The 17,287-nt window shown below is 38.7% G+C and overlaps 1 protein-coding gene across 4 annotated transcripts in view; it reads left to right on the top strand.

The window, feature by feature from the left end:
- The window catches only part of DENND1B (DENN domain containing 1B), a 266,602-nt gene that overhangs the window by 190,312 nt on the left and 59,003 nt on the right, over positions 1–17,287 (top strand). For all 4 annotated transcript variants that reach the window (XM_060091461.1, XM_060091462.1, XM_060091460.1 and 1 more), the window contains one exon: positions 13,846–13,936. In XM_060091461.1, the coding sequence (XP_059947444.1) occupies positions 13,846–13,936 (91 nt within the window). The remainder of the gene's footprint in view (positions 1–13,845; positions 13,937–17,287) is intronic.

Below are 17,287 nucleotides of genomic sequence, written 5' to 3'. Positions count from 1 at the left end.
TACTAAAAATTCAACAGTTCAGGAGTATTAGGAAATACTTGACATATGAATGGATGGGAGATGGTAATTGTATCCAGCACGTATTTTATAACATGAAAAAAGAATAAAAATAACATGTGACATAGGGAAGACATGGACTCCTAATGGTAGCAAAAGGAATACACAAGGAGAGAGAGCTTATTAGGACAAGGGATACTTTTTTCAGCATCCTTTGTTAACGAGTTTCAAGTAGTATCCTAAACAGCGTTTGTCTAAATGTGGGCTCAAACCACCTGCAGATTTAGCTGGATAGTCTATTAAAGACGCATCTTCTAGAGTCTCACCTTCAAAAATTTTGGATTTAGGAGGCTTGGATTAAAACCCAGAAATTTACATTATTAATGGAATACCATAAAAATAGGCACACTAAAATTTTAGAAACACTCATCTCAGTATTCTTTATTCATTCTCTCATTCAACAGTATAATTTGAGTGTCTCCTGTCTACTAGGAAGTGTTCTGGGTGCTGGGATACTTTGGAGAACAAAGCAGAAAAGAATTTCTGACGTTGTGAATTCTGTGTTTGTAGTGGGAGGGGAACCACCAATAAGTTAACTAAATTCTGTGGAATGTTCAGAGATGATAAGGACTGTGGAAAAGTAAACAGAACAAGAAGGGGGGCCACCAGGGGTTGGGGTGAGATTGCCACTTACAGTAGCACAGTCGGTGTAGATCTCATGGAGAGTGTGGCATTTGGGCACCGTCCTGTAGGGTGGTCACAGGGGGAAGCAGAAGGAACATTCAGAGGCTGTGCTGTAATCTGTGTGAGAGAAGAGGGCAGTTTGGAACTGGTCTGTGGAAGATGAGAGACCTGGTCAGACTGTGGATCTGTTCTGAAGATAGTCAGTGCATGTTCTGAAAGATTTAACGTGCAGTGTGAGAGAAAGGAGTCAGGGATGATGCCATGATTTCTCATCCAAGAAACTGGCAGGATGTATTCGCATTTTATCGAAATGGGCAAGATTGTGGGCAGGAGAAATTGTGGTGGGCAGAATAAGCGTTCAGTTTTGGACATGTTAAGTCGGAGGTGTCTTTTAGACGTCCAAGTAAGATATTTATTAGGCAAGTGGTTACATGAGGCGGAGGCGAAAATGAGACCTGAGATATACATCTGGGAGTCATCAGCGTGTAGATAGTAGTTAAAGTCATTAGACTGGAGACCAAGTGAGACGACCAAAGGAGTGAGTATCAATAGGAATAACCAGAGGTCCAGGGACCACGAAATAGCAGCGGGCAATGACCAAGGAGGCCGAGAAGAAGTGAGTAACCCTGGAGGTAGGAGAGAATTCAGGCTAGTGAGTACCTTTGGGACCAAGTAGAGAAAGGACACCAGAGTGGAGAGACCGGCTGCGTCAGATGTTGTGACAGGCTGATTAAAGGAAGGACTTGGACTTGAGCACTGGATTTAGTAACATGGAGATAGGATGACCCCAGCAGGAGCAGCTTTACCGGAGAGGTGAGGGGGACCTTGTGATTGGGGTGCAGGCGGGGAGGGCCTGGAGACAACAGTACTGGCCGCACTTCTGAGTTTTACCCTGAAGAGGAGCATCAAAGTGGACAAGGCCAGAGAAGACATGGGGTCAGGAGGAGAAGGCACGTGTTCGTGCCCTGTCGGGCAGGCCTGGCAGAGATGGGTCTACTCAGGAGATAGGAGGAGGAAGCGTTAGAGGGGCTGGTCCCTGCGGAGCAGACACCCCGTGACAACAGGAAGGAACGGGGCCGTGAGCCAGGAGCCAGCAGAATTCCTCTTTCAGTTGCTTTAGGGTTTTTTTTTTTTTTTTTTTTTCCAGTGAGATTAGGAAGCAAGGTCATGGGCTGAGAGAGGAAGGGGAGGTGGTTGGACCTTTAAGGGGAGAGAAGACCTGAAGTAGATGGAGAGCGAGCGGGCTGGAGAAAAAAGGAGGCACCGTTGAGACGGCAGATTGTGAATTAAGGTGAGAACAGGCATCACCGCTGCTTGGTTTTTCTCTCAACCCCTGGACCTCGGGACGGGCCTGCTGGGTGCGTCCACACCTGCTCTGCCTTGTTGATGCCCGTGGTTCCCCTTTCCTGGGTCCTCTTCTCCCCTGGACCACGGGCTCGCTGCCTCACTGCCCTCCAGCCTCGGCTCAGGTGTCGTCCTCATGGTGATGTCTGCCCTGGACCACAGAGTCGACAGCTGAGAGCTCCTTGCCCCGCGCTCCCCGAGCTCCCTTGTTCAGGTCTGTTTTATTTTCCAACACTCATCCCCTTCTAACACATTACATAATTTATTACACTTCTTATTTCATGCTATCTGTTCTGTTCCCCATCCCCAAACGCTAGATGCTTAAATATTACGAAGGCTTGAATTTTTGTCTGTTTCATTCATTTCTGTTTTTTTAGGCATCTAGAAAAGTGCCTGGCATATAGTAAACATTCAATTAAATGTTTATTGAATGAACAGATTAATGAATTTTTTTTGTCTGGTGGTCATGAAGCTCAAAAGACTTAATTCTGTTGCAGATTGTTTTGTGTCTGTTGATACATCCTGGAAGGACTGTTGTTGTCCCATTAAGTTATTAGTTCTGATGATAAATTGCACTGAGTGGGCTTTTTACAATACCCTTCACAGTGTTTTTCTGTTCCTTGTACCACGGTGGTCTAATTTAGTATACTACAGTCATATGATTACCTAATCCTTGAAATGGAATAAAAATAACTATATCTGTTCCTTCACATACTTAATTCTCTTGGTTTAGCTTTAAGCTGACCTACCTTTTTCCGACTTGTTATAGCAGTTTGTGTTTATATATAGCTACTAACTGAATGCCTAGCATTTAGCAGATGTCTGTAAGTATCTGTTGATTAATTTATTGTAGCACTTCAGTGTAGTTTTCACTAACCTGTCAAGGTTTACTGAGCCTGTTTAAGAAGAAATATTTAAATTAGACTACTTTTTTTTTTTTAGCCCAAAGCATTATATAGACAGGAAAATTTAAAGATCCATAAGAAATTAATATATTTTAAAAGTAATTTTTTTACAGTATTTAAATTTTTCTTTAAATTTCTAAAGATTTCTAATTCATTAAAAAATGTCTTTTTCTCTAGCTCTCAAGACTTTAATAGTTATCTTTGTGCCCAAGAAGGGTTTCTAATATGAGGTAAATTTTTGAGACTTGGTCATTTCTCCTTCAGGTGGAGAAGGGGTGTGGGAGTGTGGATTTGTGTGTTGTGTGGCTCCAGTGCATCTGCTGCTTTTCTTCAGGGACAAGACTGTCATGTTGGCACTAAAAACAGTGCTCCCCCTCCCCCCTCCCCAGCTTGGTAGAGAAGTGCTCTCCTGGCCCCCTCTCCCCAGAACAATCTTTTTATGAGCTTTTAATTAAAAAATCAAATATTTCTTTTAAAATGATATAAGGATCTTGAAATTTAATTATTGTCGTCCTCAGAGTTTTGATGGATCAATTGCAATTAAATATTTATAGGACATATTCCTAGACCACTGAAGTCATCAGAACACGGATTAATAGCATAACTTGTTTTGGATTTTTGGACTAAATGCCAGAAACTCGCTGACTGGTGAAGAATCAAAGAACTATGAAAAACATACACTTTGTCTCTCAGAGGAAAGATACATTCCCTCTGGCCTACTGGCCATCTATTCACGTTTAACTTGTGAATCTGATCAGAACATACTTTTTATATTTTTTGTAAAGATGCTTGCCATCAAGTCTGTTCTTTATGTTTTATTACATTTGTAAAACATGCATTTTATATTTAATTACATGTTAGAAGCTGAAGTGGAGATGTTCATTTCCATTTAACAGTAGTGCTTACTGAAGGGCATTCACAACAACAGATAATTTCTTTAGATTGACTCAGCTTCCTATTAAGATGGTTGTTTGATTTTTTGAAGATAAAAACTCTTTGGAAAACCTTAGTGATGTCAATGTAAAAGAAAAAGAGTCAGCAGGAAGCCGTTTCACTGCTTAATTACATTTATCCTGTAACCTGTTACACCACTTTAAGAGCACATTTTAAGGATTAACAAAATCCAAAATCTTGCAACTGTTAATGACTTAGAGGGGATGATGTTATTGATCTTGAGAACTAAATTTATTCTTATTTTTGAGATTTCCAGTTATGTTATTTAAGTTTTTGTGTGATTATTGAGCATGTTTAGTTCCAGGTTTTAATTTTTACTTTTGGAATAAAAAGCAAAATACTAAGATTTATGTAAAAAGCATTAACTTAAAGCATACTCATAAATTCTTTTAAAAATCTACTTGCACCTAATTTTAACTTATGTCTTAGATACGTGTTTACTAAGTGATGTGGGTAGGTACTAGTCAGGCGACAGGTTACAGTACATTATATAGACATTGCTTTTCCAACAGGTAATACTTTTTAGTTCAAAATTATATCTGTACAACTGTAGCTACTGTTTTCCCTTACTATGAAATGCTCCAGAGTTATTAGAGTGGTGTGACCATGAACCAATCTCACTTGGAAAAAATAAAAGCCGTTATTGAATCAAAAATACAAGAGGGAGTTTAGAGAACTGTTAGGTTCAGCATTCCTCTCCATTAATACCTCTTCTCAGTTATTCCTGGGTGTCTGCATTGGTATGTGTGTGTATGTAATGTGTGTGTGTGTGCGCGCGTGTGTGTGCACACAAAATTAATCTTTTAAGAACAGACATTTTCATTAAGTATGTATGTTGATAAGTGTCAGTCACTGACAGGATTGTTTGCAAAGTCAGTGATAACATGGGGCATTTTACCAAGTGATGAATTTCTCTTGGCTCAAATCACTAGTTTAGTAACACAGAGTAGTTACTCATCCTCAAAGACGCATCATCAGTAAATAGTTTTGGGATTTATCTCTTTTTAGACTTGAACTGTTCCACTCAAACTAAAATGAATGGATTATTTCCAGTAAACATAAAAATGAAAACCTTTTAAAAAGTCTCGTAGTCTTAATCTTTTAAGGCACATTAAGTCCTTTAAAAGGATGTCTTCGTTTGTTCCATTTGTCAGTAATGTATTATTTTAAATTTATCATTTTGCTTCACCTTATATTTTCAAAATCCATCACCTTAGATCACTTTAGTTGAATTTATCATACTGTGCTGAAAGTGTGTGCAAGTCAAATTCTGCAAGCATTTTAAACTATATTATTTTCACATTAACCATTTATTGTATGTAGCAGAGGTGCCCAAGGTTGGAAGTTACTATCTTTTATCTCGAGATGAAATGAATAATTCCACAACTCAGTTCTTTAACTTTCAAACCATGACAAGTGTGTGCCCTTTAGCGTTGTTTCAGTGTATTCAGTCCCGCGTAAACATTCATTTCCAGCTGTGTGTTAGGTGTTCTGCCAGGTGTTAAATCTGCCTACCTGAGGGGCCGTGATCCCTCGCTCAGGAACCTCAGGGGTTGACAGAGATGGAAAGGGTGGTGACAGTAGGAAAAGTGAACTTGATTATTTAACATTTATTCTGTTTCTACAATATAGGCACTTCACGTTATTTTAGTTAACTCTTACAAAGCCCCATAAGGTATTTATATATTATTATTCCCATCTTATACAAGGGGAAACAGAGTCCCAGAGATGGCAAGCTGCCTGAGATCATAAAGCTAATAAGTGGCAGAGTGTGAGGGAGGGCGTTCAGACTCCAAACTCCACGCTCATTTTCATTTGTTCTACCAGAACCTTCTCCGTGCCAAGCATCATGTGGCTGTAAAAATGGATAATCTACGGCCCCTGCCCCCAGTTCTAATTTTTATGAGAGCAACTCAAACTCTAACAAAAAAGCCATGACCGGATCCTTTTTCTTTTTTTTTTTTAGTTTTTAACATCTTTATTGGAGTATAATTGCTTTACAATGTTGTGTTAGTTTCTTCTGTATAACAAAGTGAATCAGCTATACATGTACATATATCGCCATATCCCCTCCCTCTTGCATCTCCCTCCCACCCTCCCTTCCCACCCCTCTAGGGGGTCACAATGCACCGAACTGATCTCCCTGTGCTTTGTGGCTGCTTCCCACTAGCTATCTGTTTTACATATGGTAATGTATATATGTCCATGCCACTCTCGCACTTTGTCCCAGCTTTCCCTTCTCCCTCCCCATGTCCTCAAGTCCATTCCCTACATCTGCAACTTTATTCCCGTCCTGCCCATAGGTTCGTCAGAACCACTTTTTTTTTTAGATTCCATATATATGTGTTAGCATACAGTATTTGTTTTTCTTTTTCTGACTTACTTCACTCTGTATGACAGACTCGAGGTCCATCCACCTCACTACAAATAACTCAAGTTCGTTTCTTTTTATGGCTGAGTAATATTTCATTGTATATATGTGCCAAATCTTCTTTATCCATTCATCTGTCGATGGACACTTAGGTTGCTTCCATGTCCTGGCTTTTGTCAATAGAGCTGTAATGAACATTGTGGTACATGACTCTTTTTTTTTTTTTTTTTTTTTTTTTTTGCGGTACGCGGGCCTCTCACTGTTGTGGCCTCTCCCGTTGTGGAGCACAGGCTCCGGAAGGGCAGGCTCAGGGCCATGGCTCACGGGCCTAGCCACTCCACGACATGTGGGATCTTCCCAGACTGGGGCACAAACCCGTGTCCCCTGCATCGGCAGGTGGACTCTCAACCACTGCGCCACCAGGGAAGCCCCACATGACTCTTTTTGAACTATGGTTTTCTCAGGGTATATGCCCAGTAGTGGAATTGCTGAGTCATGTGGTAGTTCTATTTGTAGTTTTTTAAGGAACCTCCATACTGTTCTCCATAGTGGCTTTATCAATTTACATTCCCACCAACAGTGCAAGAGGGTTCCCTTCTCTCCACACCCTCTCCAGCACTTATTGTTTGTAGATTTTTTTTTTTCTTTCTTTTTTTCTTTTTGTGATACGTGGGCCTCTCACTGTTGTGGCCTCCCCCGTTGCAGAGCACAGGCTCCGGACACGCAGGCCCATCAGGGCCCAGCCGCTCCGTGGCATGTGGGATCTTCCCGGACCGGGGCACGAACCCGTGTCCCCTGCATCGGCAGGCGGACTCTCAACCACTGCGCCACCAGGGAAGCCCTGTTTGTAGATTTTTTGATGATGGCCATTCTTACTGTTGTGAGGTGATACCTCATTGTACTTTTGATTTGCATTTCTCCAGTGATTAGTGATGTTGAGTATCCTTTCATATGTTTCTTGGCAGTCTATATATCTTCTTTGGAGAAATGTCTATTCAGGTCTTCTGCCCATTTTTGGATTGGGTTTTTGGTTTTTGATATTGGGCTGCATGAGCTGCTTATATATTTTGGAGATTAGTCCTTTGTCGGTTGCTTCGTTTGAAAATATTTTCTCCCACTCTGAGGGTTGTCTTTTCATCTTGTTTATGGTTTCCTTTGCTCTGCAAAAGTTTTTAAGTTTCATTAGGTCCCATTTGTTTATTTTTGTTTTTATTTCCATTTCTCTAGGAGGTGGGTCAAGAAGGATCCTGCTGTGATTTATGTCATAGAGTGTTCTGCCTATGTTTTCCTCTAAGGGTTCTATAGTGTCTGGCCTTACATTTAGGTCTTTAATTCATTTTGAGTTTATTTTTGTGTATGGTGTTAGGAAGTGTTCTAATTTCATTCTTTTTCATGTAGCTGTCCAGTTTTCCCAGCACCACTTATTGAAGAGGCTCTCTTTTCTCCATTATATATTCTTGCCTCCTTTATCAAAGATAAGGTGACCATAGGTGTGTGGGTTTATCTCTGGGATTTCTTTCCTGTTCCATTGATCTATATTTCTGTTTTTGTGCCAGTACCATACTGTCCTGATTACTGTAGCTCTGTAGTATAGTCTGAAGTCAGGGAGCCTGATTCCTCCAGCTACGTTGTTCTTTCTCAAGATTGCTCTGGCTATTTGGGGTCTTTTGTGTTTTCATACAAATTGTGAAATTTTTCGTTCTAGTTCTGTGACAAATGCCTAGTTGGATAGGGATTGCATTGAATTGTAGATTGCTATGGATAATATAGTCATATTCACAATGTTGATTCTTCCAGTCCAAGAACATGGTATATCTCTCCAACTGTCTGTATCGTCTTTAATTTCTTTCATCAGTGTCTTATAGTTTTCTGCATACAAGTCTTTTGTCTTCTTAGGAAGGTTTATCCCTAGGTATTTTATTCTTTTTGTGGCAGTGGTAAATCGGAGTATTTCCTTAATTTCTCTTTAGGATTTTTTGTCTTTAGTGTATAGCAATATGATTTCTGTGCATTAATTTTGTATCCTGCTACTTTGCCAAATTCACTGATTAGCTGTAGTGTAGTTTTCTGGTAGCATTTTTAGGATTTTCTGTGGCCTTTAGGATTTAATATAGCCTTTATTATGTTGAGGTAAGTTCTCTTTTTGCCTAATTTCTGGAGAATTTTTATCATAATGGGTGTTAAATTTTGATGAAAGCTTTTTCTGCATCTTTTGAGATGATCATATGGTTTTTATCCTTCAGTTTATTAACCTTGTATATCACATTGATTGATTTGCATATACTGAAGAGTCCTTGCATTCCTGGGATAAATCCCACTTGATCATGGTGTACGATCCTTTTAATGTGCTGTTGGATTCTGTTTGCTAGTATTTTGTTGAGGATTTTTGTGTCTGTGTTCATCAGTGATGTTGGCTTGTAGTTTTCCTTTTTTGTGACATCTTTGTCTGGTTGTGGTATCAGGGTGATGGTGGACTCGTAGAATGAGTTTGGGAGTGTCCCTCCCTCTGCTATATTTTGGAAGAGTTTGAGAAGGATAGGTCTTAGCTCTTCTATAAATGTTTGATGGAATTCGCCTGTGAAGCCATCTGGTCCTGGGCTTTCGTTTGTTGGAAGATTTTTAATCACAGTTTCAATTTCGGTGCCTGTGATTGGTCTGTTTATATTTTCTATTTCTTCCTGGTTCAGTCTCGGAAGGTTGTGCTATTCTAAGAATTTGTCCATTTCTTCCAGGTTGTCTATTTTATTGGCATATAATTGCTTGTAGTAATCTCTCACGATCCTTTGTATTTCTGCAGTGTCAGTTGTTACTTCTCCTTTTTCATTTCTGATTCTGTTGATTTGAGTCTTCTCCCTTTTTTCTTGATGAGTCTGACGAATGGTTTATCAATTTTTTTATCTTCTCAAAGAATCAGCTTTTAGTTTTATTGATCTTTGCTATCGTTTCCTTCATTTCTTTTTCATTTATTTCTCATCTGATCTTCATGATTTCTTTCTTTCTGCTAACTTTGGGGGGTTTTTTGTTCTTTCTCTAATTGCTTTAGATGTAAGGTTAGGTTGTTTATTGAGCAGTTTCTTGTTTCTTGAGGTAGGATTGTATTGGTATGAAATTCCCTCTTAGGACTGCTTTGCTGCATCCCATAGGTTTTGGGTCATTGTGTTTTCATTGTCATTTGTTTCTAGGTATTTTTTGATTTCCTCTTGATTTCTTCAGTGATCTCTTGGTTATTTAGTAGCATATTATTTAACCTCCATGTGTTTGTGTTTTTTACAGTTTTTTCCCTGTAATTGATATGTAGTCTCATAGCGTTGTGGTCGGAAAAGATACTTCATACGATTTCAATTCTTAAATTTACAAAGGCTTGATTTGTGATCCAAGATATGACCTGTCCTGGAGAGTGTTCCATGAGCACTTGAGAAGAAATTTTATTCTGTTGTTTTTGGGTGGAGTGTCCTATAAATATCAGTTAAGTCCATCTTGCCTAATGTGTCATTTAAAGCTTGTGTCTCCAAATTTATTTTCATTTTGGATTATCTGTCTGTTGGTGAAAGTGGGGTGTTAAAGTCCCCTACTATGATTGCATTACTGTCGATTTCCCCTTTTATGGCTGTTAGCATTTGCCTTATGCATTCAGGTGCTCCTATGCTGGGTGCATAAATATTTACAATTGTTATATCTTCTTCTTGCATTGATCCCTTGATCACTATGTAGTGTTCTTCTTTGTCTCTTGTAATTGTCTTTATTTTAAAGTCTATTTTGTCTGATATGAGCATTTCTACTCCAGCTTTTTCTGATTTCCATTTACATAGAATATCTTTTTCCATCCCTCACTTTCAGTCTGTATGTGTCCCTAGGTCTGAAATGGGTCTCTTTTAGAGAGCATATATATGGGTCTCGTTTTTGTATCCATTTGGCTAGTCCAAGTCTTTTGGTTGGAGCATTTAATTCATTTACATTGAAGGTAATTATCGATATGTATGTTCCTATTACCATTTTCTTAATTATTTTGGGTTTGTTATTGTAGGTCTTTTCCTTCTCTTGTGTGTCCTGCCTAGAGAAGTTCCTTTAGCATTTGTTGTAAAGCTGGTTTGGTGGTGCTGAATTCTTAGCTTTAGCTTGTCTGTAAAGTTTTTAATTTCTCCATCGAACCTGAATGAGATCCTTGCTGGGTAGAGTAATCTTGGTTGTAGGTTTTTCCCTTTCATCACTTTAAATATGTCCTGCCAGTCCCTTCTGGCTTGCAGAGTTTCTGCTGAAAGATCAGCTGTTACCTTTATGGGGATTTCCTTGTATGTTATTTGTTGCTTTTCCCTTGCTGCTTTTAATATTTTTTTCTTTGTATTTAATTTTTCATAGTTTGATTAATGTGTCTTGGCCTGTTTCTCCTTGGATTTATCCTGTATGGGACTCTCTGTGTTTCCTGGACTTGATTAACTATTTCCTTTCCCATGTTAGGGAAGTTTTCAATTATAATGTCTTCAAATATTTTCTCAGACCCTTTCTTTTTGTCGTCTTCTTCTGGGACCCCTATAATTCAAACGTTGGTGCGTTTAGTGTTGTCCCAGAGGTCTCTGAGACTGTCCTCAGTTCCTTTCTTTCTTTTTTCTTTATTCTGCTCTGCAGTAGTTCTTCCCACTATTTTATCTTCCAGATCACTTATCCTTTCTTCTGCCTCAGTTATTCTGCTATTGATTCCTTTTAGAGAATTTTTAATTTCATTTATTGTGTTGTTCTTCATTGTTTGTTTGCTCTTTCGTTCTTCTAGGTCCTTGTTAAACGTTTCTTGTATTTTCTCCATTCTATTTCCAGGAGTTTGGATCATCTTTACTATCATTGCTCTGAATTCTTTTTCAGGTACTCTGCCTATTTCCTCTTCATTTGTTTAGTCTGGTGGGTTTTTACCTTGCTCCTTCATCTGCTGCATATTTCTCTGTCTTCTCGTTTTGTTTAACTTACTGTGTTCGGGGTGTTCTTTACACAGGCTGCAGGTTTGTAGTTCCCGTTGTTTTTGGTGTCTGCCCCCAGTGGGTGAGGTTGGTTCAGTGGCCTGGGTAGGCTTCCTGGTGAAGGGGACTGGTGCCTGTGTTCTGGTGGTTGGGGCTGGATCTTGTCTCTCTAGTGGGCAGGGCCACGTCTGGTGGTGTGTTTTGGGGTGTCTCTGAACTCAGTATTCTTTTAGGCAGCCTCTCTGCTAATGGGTAGGGCTGTGTTCCTGTCTTGCTAGTTGTTTGGCATCAGGTGTCCAGCACTATAGCTTGCTGGTCGTTGAGTGGAGCTGGGTCTTAGCATTGAGACGGAGATCTCTGAGAGAGCTCTCGCCGATTGATATTATGTGAGGCCAGGAGGTTTCTGGTGTTCCAATGTCCTGAACTTGGCTCTCCCACCTCAGAGGCTCAGGCCTGACACCAGGCAGGAGTACCTAGACCCTGTCAGCCACACGGCTTAGAAGAAAAGGGAGAAAAAAGAAAGAAAGAAAGGAAGGAAGGAAAGGAGGGAGGGAGGAAGGAAAATAAAATTATTAACATAAACAATAATAATAATTTAAAAAAAGGAAGACAGCAACCAAACCAATAAATAAATCTACCAATGATAACAAGTGCTAAAAACTAAACTAAGATAAACATAAATATCAGAAACAAGTGAGTTGCAGACAGCAAACCCCAAGTCTACAGTTGCTCCCAAAGTCTACCGCCTCAATTTTGGGATGATTTCTTGTCTATTCAGGTATTCCACAGATGCAGGGTACATCAAGTTGACTGTGGAGATTTAATCCGCTGCTCCTGAGGCTGCTGGGAGAGATTCCCCTTTCTCTTCTTTGTTTGCACAGCTCCCAGGGTTCAGCTTTGGATTTGGCCCCGCCTCTGCGTGTAGCTCGCCTTCAGGCATCTTTAGGGAGGTCTGAGGTCTTCTGCCAGTGGTCAGTAGGTGTTCTGTAGCAGTTGTTCCACATGTAGACGTATTTTTGAGGTATTTGTGGGGAGGAAGGTGATCTCCACATCTTACTCCTCCATCGTCTTGAAGGTACCCCCAGGACCGTATCCTTTTAGACTATGTCTGTTTAAACCTATTTTACCACATTTTTGGTTAACACCATTCTATGGTAATAAGGTAGTTAAACCACATTTTGAATAGGGATCTCTTGATTCATTTGCCATTCTTCATTAATTTGGGTCTGTAAGACATTTCTGTCTCAGAATCTTACAACTGATGTGACTTCCTGCTGTTCCTGACCTTCACCTTGCTGCCTGGGAACAGCACTGCCCTCACCACTCCCCTTAGTTGCTTTGTCCACTAACCATTTAACCAGAAAACTAGGGCAGACTGTGAGAATTTTTTTTTAATTCTTATTTTAACTAATACAAGATACCTTATTTTAACTAAACTTTAAATTTCTAGGGTGAAAAAATTGTGGCCAGGATTAATTAATTCCAGAATGAAAATGAACATTTTATGTTAATCCCCAGATCTTCATGTCTGCTTTTCAAGCATCATTTAAGTCTGTCTTGTGTTATCCTTTGCCTCTCATGCAATGGAACCTTAAAGGTACTTCATCGTCCTTATGAGTGGAGAAACCTTAAAATATTTATAATATTTTTCATAATGTAAGTGATACAAGTGTCAGGTGCCACAGATTAACAATATAAAACTAACCAAGTACCAGTAGTACATGTGCGTGTTAAAATATATCACTGGTTTATGCCTGGGATTGGTCAGCAAAATAATCACTTAAGGATATTTTTCAAAACCCCAAGATTCTGCTATGCTGCATATGTAGGAACAGGACAGAGATGGGACAAAACAAGTGGTGGACGATACGCTCCAGGTACTGTGTTTTGAAAAGGATCTCCAGGTGCTCTTGGTAGCATCTATTTCCCACCCCAATCTCTTCTTTAAGAATGCTGAAAAATACTGCTGAAAACAACCTCATGCAAGTCAAGTCAACATGCGTTTACCTGAACAATATTCATGTTCATAACCGTAGTTCTGATCATTCAGTCAATACATATGCCAGGGATTGTGAAAGTTATATTTATTTTGTTGTTAAATGGTTAGAATTATCTGGTGTTCTGTTATGCTTTAGAACATAACAGTTTAGATGAGTGTTTTATTTTACTGGATGAAGTTAATATTAACCTCAAAAATAGTAACGTCTGTCATTTCTTGGATGCTTACTGTGTCAGAGGCTGTGCTAATAAGTCTGTGTTAATTTAATTTAATGTTTGCAGCAATGCCATGAGGCAGATACTGAGTAAACTGAGGCCTGGGGGGAGGACACAGCCTCACGGGCTAAGGCTCGCTTGGCAGCAGCCTCATGCAGACCCTCACAGAGGCTGTGACCTTTACCGCCACACTGTTTTGTTTCTTGTTAATGAAGTTAGTCTGTGCCGTACATTTGTCATTTAACTAATAAGCTGCTATTTACGGAGTACCTGCTATTTCAGTGGTTTGAGAATTTTCTTGTCATGTATCTGTATGTGTGTACACACATGTGTAATTTATGAGTGTCTGCTATTAATATTTTTGTTGTAAGTAAAAATTAAATATTGGAAGTAAGTGAAAATTAACATATTTGACACTTTTTAATTTCAGTTTATCGATGGTCGACTGGCAAAACTAAATGCAGGAAAGGGTTTCTCTGATGTATTTGAAGAAGAGATCACTTCAGGTGGCTTTTGTGGAGGTAAAGACTAGTTCCAGTGAGATTATCCATTTTCTGAATAACAATTATCTTGATATTTGCACTTTGTCTCATATAATCTACTTCATAAACAACTATTTTCTCCTAAATATATAATATCTTAGATACATTTTTTTCATCTTATAAGAACTATAGTATTAAGTTACTTTGCCTGGTATGTTATTCAAGGCATTAAGGTGGTCTCATGAGTTGGTAGTGGTTTGCTTGGGTAGTTTCTTAATATTACTGGAGATGAATATCATAGAAATGCAATTAGTTTGTATTTTCCAGCCTCCTGACTAGTTTTCTCCGCTAGAAAACTACTAGTGATATCTACTACTAAGAAAGAACTGAGATTGTTGTTGGTATAGTAGATTTTAATGTAGTCCAGAAAGAAAGGTTTGAACACCACAGCTGCTTCTGTAGTAAGAGTGTCATTGTAGAAGTCTACCTTTTTTTGCTTTGCAGACCCTGCAGCGTTAGGAACAGACTTTTCAGTTTACTGTCCCATGTTCTTACACTTGTCACTGTAATAAGTGCTCACTTAAAGCAGTGGAAGGAGGCGTCTTATTTTGTATGTGTGACACACAGTTAGGTGATATCCCATTTTTATTTATTATAATTAACTGTAATATAACTGAGCAGTTCCATTGTTTGAAATGTAAATAATCCAGACAGTGTTACAGTACTTAGGAAATTAATGACTTAGGGACTGGTTCTCTGTACATGATGTTCCAGTATGCAGTCCTGATTCTGGCAGAGAATTTTGCTTGAGACCTTGAAATGTCCTCTTCACTCTTGCAGCCAGTAATTGCTGAGTGTTTCCAGTGTACCAGGTGCTGTTCTAGATTTGGGATGGACTAAACAGATAATCCCTGGTGTGTTCATTTTCACCTGGTGTGATAGTAGTTCTTCCACTTATATGTAGGTTTAATTTAGGAAAAAAAAAACCTTTAGTCTGTGTGTGAATAAATAGTTGCTAACCTTGAGAAATAAACTGTGAAAAGACAAAGAGTAAAAAGTCCTCATCTACAAATTTCCCCAAATTTAATTTTAATCTTGAATAAGATTTATTTTTGCACTGCAAAAATACAAAAACCATTGAGATCATTTGTTCATTATGAGAGGTACAGATGAACTGAGCAGTTATGGACCTTCCTCTAACGTAAGCATAGCATTTCACTGAAAGCTTTCAGCTTTGGGAAAAACTTAGTTTCCTTGACTCAGCACGTGAGCTGAATGTGGAATCATTCAGCTCCTCGCTCTCCTCAGCTTCTGGATAAAAATTTAGCTTCAATGGAACTTTTGTGTTAAAATAAGGCTTTTTTACTTTTCAACTCAGACAAGCAAAATATTGTCAGCTCGTGGTCGAATTGCTTGAGGCGCCTACTCAGCATTTACATACCTGCCGTCTCATTATCGCTATGACCCGTGGGGCTAGTATCTTATATGGGATTGAGGATGACATCGTGTGACAGTAATGGGGTGGAACTGTGATCCCTTTGTGTAGTGAAATTCTGTAGTCGTCACCATTGGTCCACAGACCTCTGTAACAGAGGAGAGGGTAGGTGGCTTTTCTGGTGGGAGGAGGGTCACCAAATTTTTTCACGGAAGGTCCTGCTGTTTAAAAAAGAACAGAAGAATATTTATCACCAGGTAGCATCTGATTTAGAGACTGCTGCATTTTCAGCACAACTTAATGCCAACCACTTTGTTGTTCCTTCTTAAAATGAAAAAGGTTTTGAACTCTTATTTTACTTGAAGGAGCCAATACTGATCCAAAAGGAAAGCATCATTTAACAAGTATTCATTTCAGTAGGTACAGCAAGAAAGTACATTAGAAAATGACGCCTGGCTGTCAAGTGTTATTCTTTTAATTATTATATTTTAGGTTATTATCTTAGAGATACATAGAGATTCTTCTTAGAAGAAAATAAAGCAAAATCATTAGAATTTGAAATAAAAAGACGAATAATCTTTTAAAAATTAGCATTGTTCTTACTAGTGAGACATATGTGTATGTATAGTTCCAAAACTAGTTCCTAGAAGTCTGCTCCAAACATTTGTCACCTAGACTGCATTTGTGAGAAAGAATAGGTCTGAGATACCGAACTGGTGTTCAAAAAGTAAACTGTTATAATTTTCTCGTTTATCTCATAGTTACAGTAAAAATTATGATAAATGTTCATACTTATTGAATGTTAGTATGTGGTAGAAGCTCTTGTAAGAGCTCTCCAAGCATTATCTCACTTAACCCTCACAGCACCCTGGGAGGGACTTTGAGTGGGTTTTTTTTTTTTTTTGGTGTACCCTTATTTTTATGAGGGTACCCCCCTTGATAATTTGCCCAAGGTCACACGTGAAGGCCTGGCTTCGGAGCTCCTGCTTTAATGACTGTGATCTATTGCCTTCTTATGATAAGAGAGCTTCTCAATTAGAAGACCTTCAGTAAACAAGAGCAGTACTCAAGCCTTCTCTGCTCTGATGGATAAAAGCAAAATTCCTGTCTCTTTTGAATATCCTTTGAAGATTTTTTATATATAAAACCTTCAGAAAAATCACTGTAGGAGAAATCAACATTCACTGAAGCTAAAGAAAAAATCATATGTTCCTTTAAGCAAAAATAGGAAATTTTAGACAAGCATTTCATTTCTCCTCTTTCTGTTCCATTACAGTGGCAGTTTATATCCTATTTTTGTTGCTAGTATGCATGGTTATGATAAAATGAATGTGAGTATAGTGGAGCTGTGTAATTACTGTGGCTATTGTGCAGCACATCACATGTAGAACATCTAGATTCACATTGGGTCTAGAACTGTGGTTAACAGCTGTGAATGAATGGGTGTGGATTTTCCAAAATGCTTCTCTGTCCTGTGAATCCCTGTGGTCAGAACTGTTAAGGAAATCCATGTTACCCCTGATCCCTTTCGTGGGAGACTTGTAGAACATTCAACCTTATCTTAAGAGGAAAGTAAAAAGAATATCAGAAAATGTGTAGAGGGAAGAATATCATAGAGGTTAAAAGGTCATCAAAGAGACCACAAATAGGACAAAGGATGCAATTAGATAAACACAAATATCAGTCTGTGAAAAAGCAACTGAGGAATATTGAGTAGTTAAGAACATGTTTTCCCCCATAATTTTTTAAAATTGAGTTACAGTGTTATATCAGTTTCAGGTATATAACATAGTGATTCTGTATTTTTCTAGATTATGCTCCATTTAAAGTTATTATTAGATATTGGCTGTATATTATACTGTGCTGTACCTTACATCCTAGTATTTTGTTTATTTTACAATGTACCTAGTAGTTTGTACCTCTATTTTTTTTTTCATTTAAAATAAGACTAGTTA

The sequence above is a fragment of the Mesoplodon densirostris genome, chromosome 2, assembly GCF_025265405.1.
Source record: "Mesoplodon densirostris isolate mMesDen1 chromosome 2, mMesDen1 primary haplotype, whole genome shotgun sequence".
Lineage (NCBI taxonomy): Eukaryota > Metazoa > Chordata > Mammalia > Artiodactyla > Ziphiidae > Mesoplodon > Mesoplodon densirostris.
The sequence above is the reverse complement of the archived record's forward strand: the minus strand, read 5'-3'. Positions and strand labels throughout refer to the sequence as shown.